The sequence below is a fragment of the Ursus americanus genome, chromosome 23 (assembly GCF_024610735.1).
Source record: "Ursus americanus isolate L20-20 chromosome 23, mUrsAme1.1.p, whole genome shotgun sequence".
In the NCBI taxonomy this organism is placed as follows: domain Eukaryota; kingdom Metazoa; phylum Chordata; class Mammalia; order Carnivora; family Ursidae; genus Ursus; species Ursus americanus.
Window position 1 is genome coordinate 33,882,093 of NC_142149.1, and position 23,373 is coordinate 33,905,465.

The window sequence follows — 23,373 nt, forward strand, 5'->3', positions numbered from 1 at the left end:
TCCATGTTTCAGCTCTACTGTGAAATACAAAGAAATAACAATATTTAAAGCCATTTTTAATTGTTCAGAATGTTTTGTTTTGATGAATGTTAATAGGAAAGTTATACTGCATATCATAAAGCAGCACAGAAGCACATACATTCTATTAAAAAGTTATGTTAAACATGTAAAAAAGTTCCTCAAAGCAACACTTAATCTTTGTACATTTGCTCAGATACTTTTTACTCTTTTCCATTTCAGTGTTTAAATGCTAGTTAGGACTCACTAAACTTAATTCCCTAATGGGTCAAGACTGGAAGTTTGAAAACATTCATTCAGAAATCTTAACGGCTACACCATTTGGCAGAATTCAGAAGGTATTTTGTGACTTCGTTACAAAGTAAGTCAAAGATGGTGAATGACACTAGTAGAGCTTTACCTGCCCAGGAGGTACCTTACCTGGAACAAGAAACACATGAAGAAATGCTTACCGTTTGTTGCAATGGAGATCATAGATAGGTGTTTTAAACTGAATAGACTTGACCATCTCCCCGGTACGAAGCGAATATAGATCTACACAACAGTAAGGTGGACTTGTGCTAAAAAAAAAAAAAAAAAAAAAAAAAAAGACAAAAGCCATTATTTTTTAAAATGTGGGAGGGCCAGTAAACTCTACATTTTCAATGATTCGTTATATTCTATACAGTGGCTAGCTGAACATAATTAAAAAAATAAATTAGAAATAAATTTTTAAAAAATAACATGAATGGATAAATCTTAAGTAAAATACACGGATGATCAATAAAAAACTTCTACATTTTCTTATTAACATGATTGTAAAACCCTTAATTAACATAATGTAAGGAAATTTATTTGAACTATTAAAAATTCATAATATATCCCAATTAACTCATTTCAGAAATGCAAAATTTGGGAAAAATAAAATGAAACTCACTCACCAAATTATTACTATAGAAAAGAAAAAATCATAAAATTATCTTAATAAATGCAGAGAAGTATTTGATAAACTTAAAAAGTTGTTCAAGATAAGAAACATTTCATTAATCTGATAGAGTATAGCAACCTTAAAACTAATAAAAACTATCAATCATATATAATGGTAAACCACTGAAAATCTTTACCCTAAAATCAGGAACTAGACAAGAATATTCATTATCAAACCACATCTACTCAACATAGTATGGAAGGTCCTGTGCATAAGGCAAGAAAATAAATTACCATACGGAAGAAATACGGCTGTCATTATTTGCCGAGAACTTGACTGTATTAAGTATAAAACTCAATAATACAAATCTGTATATCAAAACATACATAAAGACAACTCTACAATAGCGGTGCCTGGGTGGCTCAGTTTGTTAAGCGTCTGTCTTCAGTTCAGGTCATGATCCCACGGTCCTGGGACTGAGCCCCAAATCCAGCTCCCTGCTCAGCAGGGAGTCTGCTTCTCCCTCTGCCCCTCCCCCCTACTCATGCTTGCACTTTCTCCCTACCTCTGAAATAAATAAATAAAATCTTCAAAAAAAAAAAAAAAAGACAACCTCACAATAAAGATGAACCTCACAATAAAGATGAAACATGGGTTGTTAATATGGATTGTTAGTTAATTGATACATCAATTTAGCCAGGTCACTAATAACAACAGCACCTGTATTTTTATGAATTAAGCACAAACCATTATAAAGTGAAATTTTAAAATATATATGTTGAATATATGAATATACTGAATACCTTGGAATGAATCTAAGATTTTGACATATTTATACAAAAAGAAAGAAAACAAAACAAAGCAAAATAAACTGAAGTATATACCAGAGGCTGACGGACTTTCTAAACTGATACAGTTCCACCCTAATGAAAAATCGACCAGAATGAGACCTCATTCTAAAATGTATATAAATATGCATTCCACATGATCAGACTTATACTGGAAAGGTATAGTAATTAAGACAGTGGGTTCTTGGTACTAGAACAGATAAAGAGACTGATGTTTCCATCTTAACAAAGTAGGAAAAGAAGAGCAAGTTAAATCCAATAAAAGTACAATGTGGGAACTAGTAATACAATATGAAATGAAATGAAACTGGAATAAGCAAAAGAAAAAATCTGTGGAACTAACACCTCGTTTTCTAAAACCAATCTAAACCAATCTATAAAGAAATAATCTGAATATGCCAGTATCTATAAAAGAAACTGCACTCATAATTTAAAACTTCTCACAGTGAAATCCTCAAAAATGACTTCATTTCTAAATTCTATCAATCATTTAAATGAAAATATTTAGATATCCTACTAAATAAAAACTTAAAAAAAAAAGTAAAAATAGAACTATCATAACTATCATATGATCCAGCAATTCCACCTCTGGGTACTTATCAAAAAAAAAAAAAAAGACTAATTCAAAAAGATACACTATGCAGCGCCATGTTCACTGCAGCGCTATTTACAAGAGCCAAGACATGGAAGCAACCTGCGTCCCTCAATGGATAAATGGATAGAGAAAATGTGATAGATACAGACATACATACACAATGGAATATTATTCAGGCATTTAAAAAAAAAGGAAGTCTTGCCATTTGTCACATGGATAGAATTGGGGGCATTTGCTGAATGAAATAAGTCAGACAAAGACAAATACTATATGAACTCACTTATATGTGGAATTTTAAAAAACAAAAAACCTGAATTCTTCAATACAGGGAACAGACTAGGAGTTGCCAGAGGTAAGGGTATGCAAAACAGAAGATGGTCAAAAGGAACAAATATCCCATTATAAGATTAACAAGTCCTGCAGATGTGATGTACAGCATGGTGACTAGAGGTAACAATCCTGTATTATATACTTAGAAGTTGCTAAGACAGTAATCTTAAAAGTTCTCACCAAAAGAAAAAAAATGGAACTGTGTGGTGACGAACATTAACTAGACTTACTGTGGTGATCATTTCGCAATACATACAAATATCAAATCATTATGTCATATACCTGAAACTAATATAATGTTATAGGGCAATTATATCTCAATTTAAGGGGGGAAAAGGTTATAATACTGGTCTGAGCACAGAAATATAGGTCAAGGGAACAGAATAGAGAGTCCATGAATAAACTCACACATATGGCCAAATGATTTTCATCAAACGTACTATATAATTAAGCAATGAAAGAACGGTTTTTGAACAAATGCTCCTTTTAAAAATTAAATCTTTGCATGGAAGGAATTAAAATTTCTAGCTTATATACAAAAATTAACTTATAATGGGTCACATTCCAAGAACATAAGAACCAAACATAAGAACCAAATAATTGCTTCTAGAACAAAATTTAGGTAAAAAATTTTTTTTTAATTTTTTATTATGTTATGTTAGTCACCATACAGTACATCATTAGTTTTTGATGTAGTGTTCCATGATTCATTGTTTGCGTATGACACCAGTGCTCCATGCAACACATGCTCTCCTTAATACCCATCACTGGCCTATTCCAATCCCCCACCCCCTCCCCTCTGAAGCCCTCAGTTTGTTTCCCAGAGTCCATAGCCTCTTGTGGTTCATTCCCCCTTCTGTTTACTCCCCCTTCATTCTTCCTTTCCTTCTCCTACCGATCTCCCTGCTATTTCTTATGTTCCATAAATGAGTGAAACCATATGATAATTGTCTTTCTCTGCTTGACTTATTTCACTTAGCATAATCTCCTCCAGTCCCCTCCATGTTGCTGCAAATGTGGGGTAATCGTTCTTTCTGATGGCTAATACTCCATTGTATATATGGACCACATCTTCTTAACCCATTCGTCTGTTGAAGGGCATCTCAGCTCTTTCCACAATTTAGCTATTGTGGACAATGCTGCTATGAACATTGGGGTGCATATGGCCCTTCTCTTCACTACGTCTGAATCTTTGGGATAAATACCCAGTAGTGCAATTGCTGGGTCATAGGGTAGCTCTATTTTTAATTGTAAAATTTATTTCTTAAACAAGAAAAAGAAAGCACGAACACAGACATAATTGACAACACAAAATTACCAAAATTAACGACTTTTATTTTTTAATAAAGATATTTAAAAAATGAACAAGCAAGTCCCATATTGTAAGAAAATATTTTCAAAAGATGTATCTGGCAAAGGGTTTGTATCCAGAACATAAAAAGAACTCTTATCATTCAATAATAATGATATATACAACATGTTTTAATGGCCGTAATATTTTTTTTTAAGATTTTATTTATTTATTTGACAGAGATAGAGACAGCCAGTGAGAGAGGGAACACAAGCAGGGGGAGTGGGAGAGGAAGATGCAGGCTCATAGCGGAAGAGCCTGATGTGGGGCTCGATCCCATAACGCCGGGATCACGCCCTGAGCCGAAGGCAGACGCTTAACCGCTGTGCCACCCAGGCGCCCCAAATGGCCGTAATATTTTAAAAGACACTTTACCCAGGAAGATATAGAGATACATATGATAATAAAAAGAAAAGATACAGAGATAGCAACTAAGCACTTGAAAAGATGAAGTGAAATGCAAATTAAAACCACTAAACCACTAAGGGATACCTACACTCACTAGAACGGCTAAAATTTAAAAGACTGGTAATACAAGAATGCAAAGTAATTAAAATGTTATACATTGCTGTTGGGAATGCAAAATGGTACAATCATTTTGAAAAATAATTTAGTAGGTTTTTATACATTAAAAATACCCTTACCATATGTCACAACTAGGTAATTTGCTATTCATAATAACAAAACACTTAATAAAGATCAACAGGTGAGTGGATCAATATACTGTGATATACTGAGGCAATGGAATATTATTCAGCAATTTTAAAGAACAAGTTATCCATACAACAACATAAGTGAATCTCAGAACCATTATGAAGTGGAAAGAGACCAGATACCGAAGTCTACACACTGCATGAGTCCCTTTCCGTGAAAAGGCAGAAAGGTAAAATTATAGGAAGTAGATGAGTGGTTGCCACAGGGCAGGGAAAGAGGGAAGCGCCATGAAAAAATGTGGTGGATGATGGAAACATCGCTGTGTCTTGACTATGGAGGGTCCTTACACAACTGGATGCAATTGGCCAAACTGGAGGTGGGGGAAAACCTAATAAAACCTGAACTTCAATCTCTAAAACTGACACAAGGCAAAAATTCTTTTCTTAATGTTCCCAAGTAATTAATCCAGTCCTCTGCTGAGAAGCAATGAGTTAATAATGAATGAAATCTAACATTTTGCCAGACCAACTGGGAAGAAAAAACAGCTTGTCACCTTCAATTAGCAGCTCATTATAGCTACAGTACACTAGAAACTTGAATTCTGATCATTTCACTGGCATCCATACAATGTCACAACTGAGATTCTTCTTGCAGAAAACCTTCAATAGAAGTGGACAAAACAAATGCTATGAAGGCTCAGTTTAAAGTTCACTGAACAAGACTTGGTGGAATTGGAAAATCTATTTATATATGGAAAAAAAAACTCTTATTCAATGCCTAACAGAAAAAGATAATTATTTTAAAACAAGAGTTTTCAGAAAGTCACACATTCATAAAGGAGTCATGCTATCTGCCAATAACACGGTTGTGTACACGCCTGACATACCCTTTTGTTCTCTATTTTCTCTCTTTTTAAAAGCTTTGACTATTTCCCTGGGACACAGCAAGACAATCTTAATTATCCTCATGGATAGGCTGATGAGAAAGCTTTCCATAACATCAGCAGTATGCATGCCCCTAACAGAAAGGATGCATGTTAAACTGAAACTAAAATATACAGACATGAAATAAACTTTTACTTTGCACTCCAATGTATACCAGACAGTGCCACAAGGAAATTGTATAGAGAATAAGTCTTCATTAGATCTCCAGAACTCAAATGGGTTAACATTTTTACAGGTTTGTGTCTGACATTTAAACATAAAGCTATGACTTAACTTTACAATAAACCTAATTAATTCTTTAAGAAAAAAAGTTCCACATAGAAATGTTGAGAGTCAAATTTAAACTGTAACTGAATATATTGCAAGCAAACACCAGAGGTTGGAAAGAAAGCAGGAATGATGCAATTTTTATTATTAAATGGTTGGTTCAGGAAGTCGAACTTGTGGCCCCAGCACCTCTCTCTCTCTCCAATACATGGGTATCAACATGCATAGTATAAAGTTATGTTGTAGTTTTCATGATAAGTATAAAATAGAAATGAACACAAACGGTCCTTAACTGACCTTCTCTTTACCTAAGTAGCTTGTTTTATGGTGAGTAACCAAGAATATAATCTGAAAAATTTTGTATCAGAATAATCTGTTACCTATTGTGCCCATGACCTATACCCAAGAGGGAAATTATTAAGCTTTGCTTAGGGAGGGAAAACTCCTCCCACAGCCAATGGTATGGTATTGAAATAGTTCATTTATCTCAGTGAAGAGTGCTGATGAGAACTATTTGAAGGGCAAATTTTTTAAAAAGCTTCCAATATTGAAAATGTGATGGTTAAATTAAGCAGTAAAGAATTATGAAACAAAATAGATTTCTTAAAAGAAAAAATATTAAAAAGATTGTAAATACAGAAGATAAACAAGAAAACGCTAAACATTTCCATCTAAATATCTTGCCTACTTCAGTGTTTCTTACTTTCTCTGTAATACTTTTCATCACATTAAAAATATTGTTAATATAAATATATTTAATAATTTTTTTATTTTTAGAGCAGTTTCTGCTTCACAGCAAAACTGAGTACAGGATACAGAGATTTTCCATATACTCCTCCCACCATTCATGCATAGACCACTCTTTAGCAATATCCCCTATCAGAATGGAATGTTTGCTATAATTGATGGACCTACAATGACATATGATCACCCAAAGTCCACAGCTTACATAAGGGTTCACTCTTGGTGTTGTACATTCTATGGATTTGGACAAAGTTATAATGACATATATCCAACATTATAGTATCATAAAGAATAAACTCATTATCCTAAAATTCCTGTATGCTTCCTTCCTTCAACCGCCCTGGCCAATACTGATCTTTTTACTATCTCCATAGTTTTGCCTTTCACAGAGTAGAGTTGAAATCACAGAGGAGGTAGTCTTTTCAGACTGACTTCTTTCACTTAGCAATATGCATTTAACTTTCCTCCACTTCTTTTTATGGCTTGATAGTTCATTTTGGCCCTGATTAACATTCCGTTACCTGGATGTACCATAGTTTCTTTATCCATTCATCTACTGAAGGATATCTTGATTGTTCCATGTTCTAGCAATTATAAATAAAGCTAATATAAACACCTGTGTGCACCTTTTTGCACAAGTATAAATTTTCAAGTCCTCTGGATAAATACCAAGCAAGGTAATTTCATGAATCATATAGTAAGATTTTAGCTTTGTATGAAATTGCCAAACTATCAAAGTGGTTTTACTATTTTGCATTTACTACCAGAAATGAATGAGAGTTCCTGCTGCTCCACAACCTTACCAACATTTGATGTTGTCAGTTTTCTGGATTTTGGTCATTCTAATAGGTGTGTAGTGGCATCTCGTTGTTTTAATTTGATTTTCCCTGATGGTATAAGATATGGACCATATTTTCATATGCTCATTTGACATCTATCTATTCTGTTTGAGGTGAGGTCTTTTGCCCAATTTTTAATCAGTTTTTCATTTTCTTATTTGGGTTTTAAGAGGTCTCTATATATTTTGGATAACTGTCCTCTGTCAGATATGTATTTTCCAAGTGTTTGCTCCCAGTCTGCGTTCCATATTCACATTCTATTGACAGTGTTTTTGAAGAGTGTAAGTATTTAATTTTAATGATATCCAACTTTTGTTCAGAAAATTGAATCTGTGAAGTATAGGATAAACCTCAGAAACATTTCCAGAATGAAGAGGAAATGAATAAGAGGGATTAATTGGAAAACAGCAGATAAAAAGAACTGAACATAGAGATTCAATTTATGGAAATACATATTATTGAAGAAATTCTGCCTTAAGACTATAGCATCAATCCCTGCCTGATAATCTCCAGCTTGCCAGCCTAAGCTATTTCTTACCTGTGAGCCCCCACAATCATGTAACCCAATTCCTTTAAATGAAAATCATGTTGAATCACTGTATTTTACACCTGAAAATAATATAACACTGTATGTTAACTATACTGGAATTAAAATAATTTAAAAAAAAAAGAAAACTCCAGAAACCAATACTGCACTGTACGTTAACTAACAAAATTTAAACTAAAAATAACAAATGAAAATAAAGAGAAGAAAAAAATAAAATGAAAAAGAAAGAAAAATCATGTGTGTGGGTGTATACACTGAATGATATACTGGGTAATCAAGAATATAATACACATGCCCAGAGCCAAATGTTTGCTCAAAAAACAACTGCAAGGTCATGACTTGCATCTCTGGCTGGGCCTTTGAGTCTGCAACAAGCTGGAGATAAAGGCTAAGGTAGTGTAATAGATGCCATCACTACGCACTCAAGGACCATCCCAGCTCAGTACCAGTTTGCAAATGTTAGAGTTTTTATTTTTCCTTTTGGTACCTGCCATTTAAGAAAATCTCTGTCAGATCACTGCCTGACTGCCAAGATAATAGAGATTTCAGTAATCACATAAGACAATAAACATAATCTTTACAAAAAGAGTTTAAAAAATCCACTAAACAATGGGTGGATGCAGGCAAAAACAGCATGCTCTGGGGAGGATAACAATCTGATGTTCGGAGTTGCACATTACAATATTCAAATGCCCACTGTTCAAAAAAAATTGCAAGGCACACAAAGAATCAGAAAAGTATGGCCTATTCATAGAAATAAATGGAGAGAAACACTGAGGAAACCCAGGTAGTGTACTTAGTATACAAATAATTTATATCAGTTGACTTAAAGTTCATGCTCAAAGAGCTAAAAGAAAATACACAAATAAAGATCTAGGAAAATACACAGATAAAGATCAATGAAGATCTAGGAATTATGAAACAGGAACTACATAGAAATAATGGAACTAAAAGTATAATAATTAAAATGGAAAGCATACTAAAGGTTTCAGAAGTGTATCTGAATATCAGAATAGGCAAGAAGATAGAATGTGCAAACTTGAAAATAAGACAACTGAAATTACATAACAAAGGAAAATTTAAAAAGAATGAAGAAAAATTAACACAGTTTATGAGCAACATTATAGATCAACTAAACGTAACCAACTCAAAGAAGACTCCACCCAACAACAGAATATACATTCTTCTGAAGTGCACATGGAACATTCTACAGGATACACCATATGTTAGCCACATAACAAGTCTCAATAAATTTAAAAACAATGAAAACAAGCTTTCTAACCAAAATGGAATGAAACTGCTAATCAAAACCAGAAGGAAAACTGGAAATTCACAAATATGTTGAATTAAACAATAGCCTCTTAAATAATCACTGGGCCACAAATATGTGGAATTAAATAATAAACTCCTTAACAATCAACACTACATTAATGGAATGCAGGGGGAGAAAAACACATGATTATCTCAACTGATAGAGAAAAAAGCATTTCCCAAAATTCAACATCCTTTCATGATAAAAACATATTAAGAAATTAGGAATAAAAGAAAATTTCCAAATATGTAAAGCACCTTTATGAAACACCCACAGCTAATATTATACTCAATGGTAAGAGACTGAATGCTTTCCCCCTAAGATCAAGAAGAAGAAAAGGATGCCCACTTTTAATACTGCTATTCAACGTTGTATTGAAAAATCTAGCAAAAGCAATTAGGCAAGAAAAAAAAATTAAAAGCTTCTAAATTGGAAAAGAAGTTTTACTAACTCACTCTATTCACAGACAACATGATCCAATATATAAAAAATCCAAAAGAATCCACAAAATAATACTAGAACTGATGAATTCCAGAAAGTTGCAGGGTCCAAGATCAACACATATAAAACAGCAATTATCAATCCAAAAGAGAAATTAAGAAAGCAGTTCCATTAACAAGAGCAATGCAATCTCTATCAAAATTCCAATTTCTGCCCTTTTTTGCAGAACTGAAAAGCAAACCTAAAAGCAAATGGAATTGCAAGAGGCCCCAAATAGCCACACAGTACTGAAAAAGATCAAACCTGGCAGACTCAGATTTCCCAATTACAAAACTTACAACAAAGAGATTTTAATCAACTGTAATATTGACATAACATCAGATATATAAACTAATGGAACAGAATTCAGATTCCAAAAATAAACACATACCTCTATAATCAATTAGTTTTCAAAAAAAGGGGGCCAAATCTATTCATTGGGGGGAAAAAGAATATCTTCAAGAAATGGTGCTGGGTAAACTGGAAGTCCACATGCAAAAGAATGAAGTTGGACTCCTATCTTACATCAAAAATAAAAATTAACTCAAAATGGATTAAAGACCTAAATATAAGATCTAAAACTGTAAAAACTCTTAGAAGGAAATACAGAGATAAATCTTCATGACTTTGGATTTGGCAATATTCTTAGATACAATACCAAAAGCATAAACAACAAAAGAAAAAATACATAAACTGGATTACATCAATATTGAAAACTTTTGTGCATCAAAGGACATTATCAGGGACACCTGGGTGACCCAGTTGGTTAAGCATTTGTCTTCAGCTCAGGTCATGATCTCAGGGTCCTGGGATCAAGCCCAGCATCAGGCTCCCTGCTCAGCAGGGGAGGTGTCTGCTTCTCCCTCTCCCTTTGCCTCTCCCCCACTCATTCTCTCTCCCTCTCTTTCTCTCTCTTTCTCAAATAAATAAAATCTTTAAAAACAAAAACAAAGGACATTATCAAGAAAGTGAAAAGACCAGGAGAAGATATTTGCAAATGACATATCGAATAAAGGGCTAGTATCTAAAATCTATAAAGAACTTATTAAACTCAACACCCAAAAAACAAAAAAAAAATAGTCAAGAAATGGCAGAAGACATGAAGAGACATTTCTCCAAAGAAAGCATACAAATGGCTAACAGACACACGAAAAAATGCTCAATATCCCTCGGCATTAGGGAAATACAAATCAAAACCACAATGAGATACCACCTCACACCTGTCAGAATGCCTAAAATTAACAATTCAGGAAACAACAGATGTTGGCAAGGATGCAGAGAAAGGTCAACCCTCTTATACTGTTGGTGGGAATGCAAACTGGTATAGCCACTCTGGGAAACAGTATTTGAGATTCCTCAAAAAGTTAAAAATACAACTACCCTACAAACCAGCAACTTCACTACTAGGTATTTATCCAGAGGACACAAAAAGAGTGATTTGAAGGGGCACATGCACCCCAATGTTTATAACAGCAATGTCCACAATTGCCAAAATACAGAAAGAGCCCAGATGTCCATCGATGGATGAATGGATTAAGAAGGTGTGCTAGAGGGGCGCCTGGGTGGCACAGCAGTTAAGCATCTGCCTTCGGCTCAGGGCATGATCCCGGCGTTCTGGGATCGAGCCCCACATCAGGCTCCTCTGCTAGGACCCTGCTTCTTCCTCTCCCACTCCCCCTGCTTGTGTTCCCTCTCTCGCTGGCTGTCTCTATCTCTGTTGAATAAATAAATAAAATCTTTAAAAAAAAAAAAAAAAGGTGTGCTAGATATGGATATAGATATAGATATAGATAATGGACTAGTACTCAGCCATCAAAAAGAATGAACTCTAGCCATTTGCAATGATGTAGATGGAATTAGAGTGTATTGTGGTAAGTGAAATAAGTCAGCCAAAGACAAATACCATATGATTTCACTCATCTGTGGAATTTAAGGAGCAGGGAAGGAAAAATAAGATAAAAACAGAAAGAGAGGCAAACCAAAAGGACTCTTAACTCTAGGGAATACAGTATTGCTGGAGGTGAGGTGAGTGGGGGGTTGGGATAATTGAGTGATGGGCATTAAGGAGGGCACATGATGTAATGAGCGCTGGGTGCTATATGCAACTGATGAATCACTAAACTCTACCCTGAAACTAATAATACACTATATAATAACTAACTTGAATTTAAATTTAAAAAAAAGAAAGTGAAAAGACAACCTAAAAAATATGAGACGATATTTGCAAATCAGAGATCAGGTAAGAATCTAGTATCCAGAATATATTGAACTCTTACTACTTAATAAGAAGAAGACAAACAACCCATATTTACAAAAGGGCAAAGGATACGAGTAGACATTTCTCCAAAGAAGACAGAGATATGGCCAGCAAACATATGAAAAGATGCTTAACACCATTAGTTACTAGGGAAATGCAAATCAAAACCACAATGAGATACCGCTTCCCACCCACTCAGTTGGTCATAATAAAACAACTGAAAAAGAGCAAGCATTGGCAAGGATGCAGAGAAAGTGGAACCTTGGTCCATTGCTGGTAGGAATACCAAATGGAGCATCCTCTGCGGAAAACAGTTTGATGGCTCTTAAAAAAGCTAGACACAGAACTACCATATGACCCAGTAATTCCACTCCTTGGTGTATATCCATGAGAAATGAAAGCATATGTCCACAGAAAAACATATACATGAACATTCATATCAGCATTATTCATACAACCACAAAGTCGAAACAACCCATACATCCCTTAACTGATGAAAGCATAAACAAATTGTGGTATACACATATAACATTATTTGGCCTTAAAATGTAATGAGGTTCCAATTAAATGGCATTCTGGAAAAGGCAAATTTATGGAGACAGTAAAAAGATCAGTGCTTGCCAGAAGTTAGGGGAAGAAGGGGTGAATAGGCAGAGCATAGAGGATTTTTAGGGCAGTGAAAATCCTCTGCTTGATAAAATAATGATAGATACATGCCATAATCCAGTCTGAGAAACACAGTAATATTATTGAACAAGACAGTCGGTGGGGGCATCTGTGTGTATCTATTCAACCATATTGAAAGAAAAAGCTGATAAATAAGTAGAAAGGGAAAACTCAACCTAGAGAATAGAACAGAAGATGGAATTTTGGGAAACAATGACATTTCAAAAATATTACAATATTTTTATGCTTATTAAAATTATTTATTTTCAAGTCTCCAATATACTGTGACCTTGTTCAAGCCACTCATTACGTATCATTCATTTCTCATGCCCTCGTCATGTGCCTAGAACATAGTATACCATCAATAAATATTTTTGAAGGAGTAATCAAAGTGGATGAAGGAAAAACAAGATATTCTGAAATAGAGTGTAATGAGCAGTTCCCACAATTAGGAACTATAAGCGTGGGGATTTGTGACCTATTTCATTGTTTCACACACAAAGGTTACCAACTTAAAAATCTATCCACTTTGCCATAGTAATCTTCCTAAACAATATCTCTAAGCATTTATTCCTGTTTCAGAAACTATCAAAGACACCCCACTGTCATGAAGCTCAACCTTTCATCTGAGGAAATAATGTCCTCCAAGATACAGACTCAATTTTTTTAAATACTTAGTTGACACTCTCTTCTTTCAACTTGTACTCTAGCCCATGTACCATCAGTGCCTTTTTCCTCATGGTGTCTATCTACCTGGCTCTCTTCTATTCCCATCTCTGCTCACCTAAATTTCAAAAATTCTTCAAACTGATTAGAATGGCATCCTCCCAGCTTGAAGTATTTGCTTCAAAGCTTGAAATCTCATGATACTTTTACCCCTCAGGCCAATTAAAGGATCTGCCAGCCATAATCAACTTAATAAGAAATGTCCTACTAACCATTACATGAGTAGTCAGCAGTCTTAAAAGGTCATGCTCTTTACTACAAAGGCCCTCCCCTTACATAACCAGGGAAGGTATCTGACATAAGGACAAGCAACTTATGGATAGATATAAAGTATAAAACTGTATCCATACAGAGATATACCACAGCACCTTAAAAAGGAAAACAAAAAAAGAAAAAAAACTAACTATATTCAGAGAATAGAGGATTATAGGTGATGGTAGTATATCCTAACACCGCATATATCACACATTTAAAATGGTTAAATAAAGACCAACAAAATTATAGAACAATATGGAAGTAACAATGAACGAAAAATGAAGTGTCAGAATTAGGTTTTATTCTCAGAATGATGGAAGATAACCATTGCCTTTTATTAATTTATTCATTTGATAAATTTAATTAATTATCTCTGTGCTAGGCAATCTGAACAAAATGGGCCAAAGTTCTTTCCCTCATTGAGCATATTCTAGTGGATGAAGACAAACACAAACATATAAATAAGTGAAATAAACCAAATGGTAAGTATTGATGAATAGTATGAATAAAGAAAAACACAGTACGTTAAAAAGAACGAGTGCAGGGAAGGAAAGGATATGCATCACCGCCCAAAAAATCTTATGATGACTAGAGAGGAAGAATTAGAAATGACCTGGGAGTACTGATTTCTTCTGATGGCTTATATGAACCTGTCCAAAAGGCACAATCTGTCATGATGGTCACAAGGTATATAACGGCAGTGTGACTAAGAGCATAGAGAGAAGAGCAAAAGAGCATCTCATCTTGAGTATGGAGATGGGATCTCCTCTTAACTTCATTGAACAATGATGTAGACACTAGGGAAAGAGGAATTATATGTTTTAAGCCAATTTTAAAAAAAGAATAGTACATAAGACAAAGCAATCAAAAAAAGCACATAAAAACTAACAAAACTAAGAGAATACAAAAATCAAATTAAGGGAGTATTATTAGGAAATTTTGTCTTCTGAAAGAAAGTCAGGCTGTAGATATGGAGGAATTATTTTCAATACAATGGCAGAATGCGAGGATATAAAAGCAAGAGCCTAGAAACTGGGCACCAGAGTAGGAATAAAAAAGAGGGAGAGGACACTATATAGTAATAAAAAAAACAGAAAAGTGGAAGAATGTCCCACCATGAGAAGTCACAGAGAAGCCCTATTCCACAGAGTATGTGGAATATTAGAAAGTAGAGGGAAAAGAGCTTAAAACTAGCTATGGTCAGGGTCCTGAATAAAAAGTTGAAAAAACTGCTTTAGCACACTTTCTATTTTCTGTCATCATATAGGCAGAGGGCATTTTGGCCTCCAAAGTTAGCACCAGAGTAATAAGGGCCAATATCACTACATACGATATGTTATAAAGTAGCATTCTTACATTATCAAGATTACAAGATTCCTAATAAATTTATGAAATAATGTATGGCTGTCCACTACCAACAAACTGGAATTCCATTGCAATCAAAAAGGGAGGTGGGGGGATGGGTTAAATAGGTGATGGGGATTAAGGAGTGCACTGGTGATGAGCACTGGGTGTTGTATTTCAGTGCTGAATCACTAAATTGTATACCTGAAACTAATATTACACTGTTTGCTAACTAACTGGAATTTACAAAAAAACTCAGAAAGATCTCCTGTTTTTAAAGGTTATTATCCAATGATCTGTGGTTAAACCGTAGTAGGATTTACCTATCACCTGCTTCTATTAATAAGTCATATTGATCAAAGAATGAGTTCCAAAGTAGAAAACTTGAGAAATATGAGAAAAATGTTGAAAATGTTTATATATATATATATATATATATATATATATATATATATATACTGAAAAATCTAGAAGTCACTGGAAGTTGTTTTATTTTTTACAATTATTTTAAAATAAAGATAACTGAAGTAAACATACATGAAGAAGAGTGTACAGTTTGGTGAATTCTGAGGTGAACATCTTAGTGAATTTTCATAAGGTAGATACACACAGGTAACTCTACACAAGTAGAAAAACACGTTTCCAGTATCTCAGAAATGTTCCTCATGCCCCCAACCATTACTGGTCCCATCCTCTCAAAGGTCATCACTATAGTCTTTCCTTGGTGGCCTGATTAAGTAATTAAGATACCATGTGGGAGAAGGCCCCAAGCCCAAGAACTGCAGATGGCCTCCAGCACATGGCCAATGGTACATCAGGCCCTCAATCCTGAATCCACAAAGAAATGAACCTGGGTAAATTCAAGAGTGGGTTCTCTCCCAGTCAAGCCTGCAGATAAAAACCCAATTCTGCTGACACCTTGCCAGCAGCCTTTTAAGACCCCGAAATTAAAAGAATTTAATTGTGCCTGGACTGCCAACTCATAGAAACTATGTGATAATAAATGTCTGTTGCTTTAAGACATTAAGTCTGTCACAATTTCTTAACACAGAAATAGATAACCAATATAGACCTTCTCCCTCTTTTGTACACAATGATCTTTAGTTATAGTACAATCCCAGTCAAAGACCAGGATTTTTTTTCTAACTGGAATTTAAATAAAAACTTAAAAAAACAAAAACCACCAGTAGGATTTTTAATGGAAAAAAAAAAGTACAAATCCTTCTGCCATTCATTGTACTATTTCAAAATAACACCAGGTTGTCTTTTCACTTACTGTATTTGAAGATTAAATTTCAGCAATGTAACCAGAATTATGATTTACTTACTAGTTTATTAATTTCTTAAAGTAGAATATGAATAATTATGCTAAACCAATACATACTTAAATAATTTTTTTAAATTTTACCAATATAAACTATTCTGAAACAAATCTAACTGGACTTCTATTTCTCAGGTTCTTCTGTTAACACATTAACATCGTTGGTATCCTAACTTATTAAGACAATAGACACATAAAAACTGGAGCATTAAGCACTTTTAATCAAAAAGTTACTTTAATTTTCTTAAGTTATATCAACAAATTGTTCTAATAAATCGAGGTTGTACAGTTAGACAATTTGGCCAAGTGTACATAACCATATCCTTTGGTTGAGTGATCATCAGAACTCTCAACCCATTACTTCAGAATTGTTTTATATAAAAATAATACTATACATGTTATAAACACAGGAAAACATTCTGACAGTCTGTTTCAGATTCAAAAATTACTACATAAGGAAAAAGCCAACAACACAGTGGAGCCTCGCCAAATGAACCACTAAAAGGAGCATCAATTGGTCAAAGAACAGAAATTAAGTAAGATTTTTAAGTCCTGTACAGTTAAGTCCTCCTGTTGAAGTACATCTTTCCATGGAAGAATCAATAATACCTTCCCATGTCAAAAACTAGGTTTATTAGCATCTAGAAAATTAGGAATGACCTAGGTATCTCAGGTTTTTTGTGAAGATTTAGTAGGATACTGACTACTTTAGCATTTTTGTAATAACGCAGCAACAAATGATGATGTCATAACCTTACACTTTATCTTTGAAACTTAAAGACTGCCTAAAAGTGGTGTATTAGATGCAAAAGTATCTATTATGCCTGATGGAAATCAATAATCACAAATAATACAGTATTAAATTAAACTCCTAAGCTCAAATTTATAAATCTCTATCAAAAATATTTATTTTTAGTTTTAAATTTAAATTCAATTTAGTTAACATACAGTGTATTATTAGTTTCAGGTGTAGAATTTAGTGATTCATCAGTTGCACAGAACACCCAGTGCCCATTATCAAGTGCCCTCCTTAATGCCCATCACCCAGATACCCCATCCCCCCACCCACCTCCCCTCCAACAACCTTCAGTTTGCTTCCTATAGTTAAGAGTCTCTTAAATTTTGAGTCTCAGAATCTACTTTCAGTCTTTATAACAATACATTTTTTTGTTTATTTTCATGTATTTTATTAGAATCATAGCCATTTCTTACCATGGACAATGTTTTCAAAATAGTTTTTTTGTAATGCAATACAATGAGTATCATATTCAAGCAATGTGAAATATGGCTTTTATGATTTGAAAATTCTAAACATTAATACCATTTTCCTTTACAAAGACTTTTATTATTTTTATTCATGATATTTAACAGACTGAACCAAAATTAGGGAAAGCGGAACAAAGTATTTGAGAAAGTGACATTTTCCAAGAATGTGCATGTATAAAGTGAAACACAAAATAGCAAAGACATTTTAAATCTACCACAAATTGCAAGAAGCATGGAAACACTTATTTTTAAATGGGAAAAAGCTGCATAACCTTCAACATGTGTTACTGAATCTAATCCTTTAAATATAAGAGGAAAATTTTTGATAGTATTACATTATTTGTATTCTTATTCAGCTCCTAAAGAACAAAAGCCAGTTGGTTACGTTTTTTATTAAGTAATTAAAAAGAAAAGCAAAGAAATGGAAACTTAACCATATTAAAAGCTAAATTTGTGATTAGCCTAGTTAATAATAACATTTTTGTTCTGTAAAGTGCTGAGTAAACACTGGGTAATTAAACCTTCCAACACTCCCATAAGTTAAGAGAGTGATATTAATGATGCTTTTACATGGGGAGGTAATCATGCAGGAAGGAGTAATATCTCCACGTAAAAATAGGAGGTAATGCTAAAATTAGGGTTGGAATCAGATGTTCTTCAATAGGGATCCTCATCTCACATACCATTAGGAGGCAGCCAAAGGCATAATACACTGTATTTTTTAAAATAAGTTTCTACTGGGGCGCCTGGGTGGCTCAGTCAGTTAAGTCTCTGCCTTCAGCTCAGGTCATGATCCCAGGGTCCTGGGATAGAGCCCCACATCAGACTCCCTGCTCAGCGGGGAGCCTGCTTCTCCCTCTGCCCCTCCCCCTGCTTGTGCCCTCCCTCTCCCTCTCTCTCGCGCTCTCTCTCTCTCGTAAATAAAATCTTTTTTTTTGTAAATAAAATCTTTTTTAAAAAGAATATTAAAATAAGTTTCTATTATTTGCACTTAAATACAAAGATGAGTTAAAAATACTCTACCTTCAAGGAGGTTTTTAAATAACCAGCTGTTTTTTAAAAAAGGATAGATAATAAAGTTAGAATACAAGGAAATATATGAAAAATAAATGCAAGGGAAATTCAAATTATGGAAAAGATATTACAGGGACCAAGGAATGTCTGAAGTTTATTTCATATATTCATAAACATATTCTATATACTTATTTATATACATAATTTGTATACTTACGATACTATTTTCCACTATGCCTACACAATCTTTGCCCACTAAAAACCATTCATAAAGGGACACCTGGGTGGCTCAGTCAGTTAAGTATTTGCCTTCAGCTCAGGTCATGATCCCAGGGTCCGGGGATGGAGTACTGCATCAGGCTCCCTGCTCAGTGGGGAGTCTGCTTCTCCCTCTCCCTCTACTCCTTCCCCCTGCTCATTCTCTCTCTGTCTCTGACAAAGAAATAATTAAAATCTTTTTTAAAAATAAAATAAAAACCATCCATAAATGCAGCACTTAAAATTTTATTTAGAAAAAATTTTCAAAATTTTAGTGTATAGTAAAGGTCAACAAACCATGCCCCAAATCCAACCCCTACTGCTAGTTTCACTGGAACACAGCTACACCCATTTATTCATTTATTTATCTTCTAAGGCTGAGTTTGGTAGTTACCACAGTGACCCTATAATCTACTAAGCTGAAAATATTTTGTATATGGCAAAAAAAGAAAAACTTTACTGACACCTGATCTGTAGTTTTTTATTCTAATGTAATTGAGCTGCTTTACACAGTCTTTCTCAAGGGTCTTATATTATTTGCTTCAGTTGTTTTGGGGGAATATGAGATAAGCCTGAGTTCCTGAAATATATTTTGGGACTCACCACTCTAATATTTGACGTTTCCTTCATTGTATTACTTTGCTTCTCTTATTTGGGAACTATGCAAATGTTCTAATTTTCTTTCCATTTTGCTCAAGCTTCCATTTTATTCAGGTTTCTATTTATTCTCCCTTCTATACTTTCCAATTTCTCCATCAATCCTGTGATAAATTTGTGGGTTTTTTTCCTACTATTTCTTCCCCTTCTACTATCTCACTCTGTCTTTCCTGAGTTCTTGTATTTCTGGTTTGTGCTCATCCTTCAGAGAGAAAGTTAGTTTATTAAATTATAAAAAATAATTGTAAAATATCTGTTCACAGTTATCAACTGCTCCATAGCAACATTATTCTACTGCTAGTTCTTCACTCACCAATAACTTTTAACTGAGTTAAGTTCTCCATTCATCCGCTTCACGTAAGTTTTCAAAGACAAAGTTGTTCATAGTATTGTTTATTATCCTGTAATGACCATAAGATCTGTAGTAATGCCCCTTCATACATTCTTGATATTGGTAATCTGTGTGTTCTCTTTTTCTTGATCAGTCTCACTAAAGTGCTATCAATTACATAGATGTTTTCAAAGAACTAGTTTTTGGCTTAATTGATTTTCTCTGTTGTTTGTCCACTTTCTTTCACTGATTTCCATTTATTAGCTTCCTCCTTTTAACTTATTTTAGGTAAACTTGCTCCTCTTTTTTAGATTCTTAAGGTGAAAAGTTTTAGACCTTTCTTCTTTCCAAATGTGAGCATTTAGTGCTATAAATATCTGTCTGGCCCTGCTTTAGTTACATCCTAAATTTTTGACATGCTATGTTCTTTTAATCACTCAGTTCAAAATCAGTTCTATTTTTTCATGATTATGCTTGACCCAGTTTAATTTCCAAACACTGTACAGATTTTCCAAAGAGATGTTTGTTGTTCATTTCTAATTTAATTTCATTGTGGTTATAAAACACAGTCTTGCTTTATCATCCAGCATATGATCAGTCTTGGTAAATGTTCTATGTGCACTTAAAACGTGTAGATATAGTATTCTATAATATCAGTTCAGTCATATTGATACTGTAGTTCATGTCTTCCACATGCCTACTGATTTCCTATTTGTTACATCAGTTACAAAAAGAGGAGTGTTACTCTCTAATTTTAATTGTTGATTTCTCTATTTCCCTTTCAGCTGTATTACCGCTTCATGTACTTTGAAAATTTGTGTATTTTGAAACACATATTCGAATAGTCACTTTTTTTAGTATTTACATATTCAAGAAAGAACATATATTTATGAGTCATCTCCCCTAGAGAAATAAATGTTAGGTGATCAGATACCTTACAGATATGTAATAAGCAGGTATTCCTTTGTAATATAGGCATAGGTAAGTTTAGAGGCAGAGGAGAACGAATCTAAGGCAATTCCAAATAGACTGGATTAAAGTTCTAGTGAAGTAAATAGGTGATGAGGATTAAAGAGTGCACTTGTGATGAGCACCGGGTGCTGTATGGAAATGTTGAATTACTACATTGTACACCTGAAACTAATATTACACTGTATGTTACCTATCTGGAATTTAAAGAGAACAGGTATGGCGATCTGCTAAATATGAAAGGGGCTTAAGTTATGAATGTTTAGAACAGCTAGTTCACCATCTTTTGTTACACCCATTTATTAAATATATATACCTACTAATACGAGTTTTACCATTCAAATCTATATAGTTCAACTTTTCTGGCATCTGCTAAAAAAAGGTAAAATTTCCACTAGATAAAAGGAAAACAAGGTTAAGCGCAATCACTTGAGAATAGAACAAAATCCTCCAAGTTTCCAAGAAGTTATCAAGTCTCATTTCCCAAAAACACAAAGTACAAGTTTGTAAGCCAGTCAAATATCTCTCCAAAATTTAAAATCTAGGGATCTGCTCCCCATACATAACTCAACAATATCAATACAAATTAGGACATTTTTAAACTTTTAAATCTGTTGAGGTTTTAATTAGACTAGGTACAAGTGAAACTATTTTTTCAAGTGAAACATATTTTACTTTCCTATATAACCTGACCTAATATGAAGCAGTATATAACTATGTACAGATTATAACTAAAAGCCTAACACATAGGAAACATTTTACTTCAAAGCTACCGTATACCATTATATAACTCTAAAAAATGATATATGATTCATAATATACATGTCAGACATTTATAAATAACATTGATTCATATTAATATCTGCAACATTTCCAAGGACAATAGAATTTTATTTTTTTAAAGATTTTATTTATTTATCTATCTGACAGAGAGAGAGCACAAGTAGGCAGAGCCGAAGGCAGAGGGAGAGAGAGAAGCAGGCTCCTTACTAAGCAGAGAGTTCGATGCAGGGCTCGATCCCAGGACCCTGGAATTGATCATGACCTGAGCCAGAGGCAGACGCTTAACCGACTGAGCCACCCAGGCACCCCAATAATAGAATTTCAAACAATTAGTTTATTCTAGCAAATGAGGAAAATAACTGTCCACTAATTCTCCCAGAATATTTTTCATGTTTTTTAATCATTTAGAGATATCGACATTATTTTTTATTATGTTCAATTAGCCACTATATAATACATCATTAGTTTCTGATGTAGTGTTCAATGATCCATTAGCTGCATATAACACCCAGTGCTCATCACAACACGTGCCCTCCTTAAAACCCATCACCCTGTTACCCATCCCCCCAACCCCCCCACCCCCCTCCCCTCTGAAAACCTCGGATTGTTTCTCAGGGTCCATAGTCTCTCATGGTTCATCTCCCTCTCTGATTTCTCCCCCTTCAGATTTCCCTCCCTTCCCCTATGGTCCTCCATGCTATTGCTTATGTTCTTAATGAAGGAATGCAAACAAAGGGACTAAACAAAGTTAGTTAATGTCATCTGTATATTTCACAGACATATCAGCCCTTTCATGCAAAAGAACTATAAGTTTTGCAGAGACTACATCTTGCTTATTGTTATATGTTGAACACAGTACTATTTGTTAAAAGAATCAATTAAGAATTAAGAAAACTGGGATGCCTAGGTGGCTCAGTCAGTTAAGGGCTGCCTTCAGCTCAGGTCATGATCCCAGGGTCCTGGAATCAAGCCCCACATCAGGCTCCTGCTCAGCGAGGAGACTGCTTCTCCCTTTCCCTCTGCCTGCCGCTCCCTCTGCTTGTGCGCTCTCACTCTCTGCCAAATTGATAAATAAAATCTTATTTAAAAAAAGAAAGAAACCAGCTTTCTTTAAAAAGAAAGAATTAAGAAAACTAATTAATCAATGTTGACTACTTATTATCAACTAATTATTCTATATGATACTATAATGGTGGTACATATCATTATACATTTGTCCAAACCCACAGAACGTACAACACCTAAACTAAAACCTAGTGTAAACTATGCACTTCAGGTAATTATGATGTGTCAATGTAGGTTCATTAAGTGTAACAAATGTTCCACTCTGGTGGAAGGTGTTGATAATTAGGGAAGTTATGCATGAGTGGGAAGGGTGCATATGGGAAATCTCTGTACCTACCCTCAGCTAAAATTTGCTGTGAACCCAAACCTCCTCTAAAAAATAAAGTCTATTTTTAAAAAATTAAATAAATTCAAGAGAGAGATACTTGGCAAAATTCCATTTCTAAAATAAAGATATGAAAATGTCTGACATTCTACCTTTTGTGAATCTTACTTTTCTAATAATAAGTCCCATGTCTATGGCAGCTCTGTAATTCTGATTATTGTGCATTTGATAAATACCAGCTATTGTTATAAAGACATTACATGTATTATTTAATTTTAACCATTACGATGATCCTGTGAT

The 23,373-nt window shown here is 34.1% G+C and overlaps 1 protein-coding gene across 19 annotated transcripts in view; it reads right to left on the bottom strand.

The window, feature by feature from the left end:
* The window catches only part of BCAS3 (BCAS3 microtubule associated cell migration factor), a 579,161-nt gene that overhangs the window by 447,462 nt on the left and 108,326 nt on the right, over positions 1 to 23,373 (bottom strand). For all 19 annotated transcript variants that reach the window (XM_087854571.1, XM_087854575.1, XM_087854572.1 and 16 more), the window contains one exon: positions 471 to 578. In XM_087854571.1, the coding sequence (XP_087710697.1) occupies positions 471 to 578 (108 nt within the window). The remainder of the gene's footprint in view (positions 1 to 470; positions 579 to 23,373) is intronic.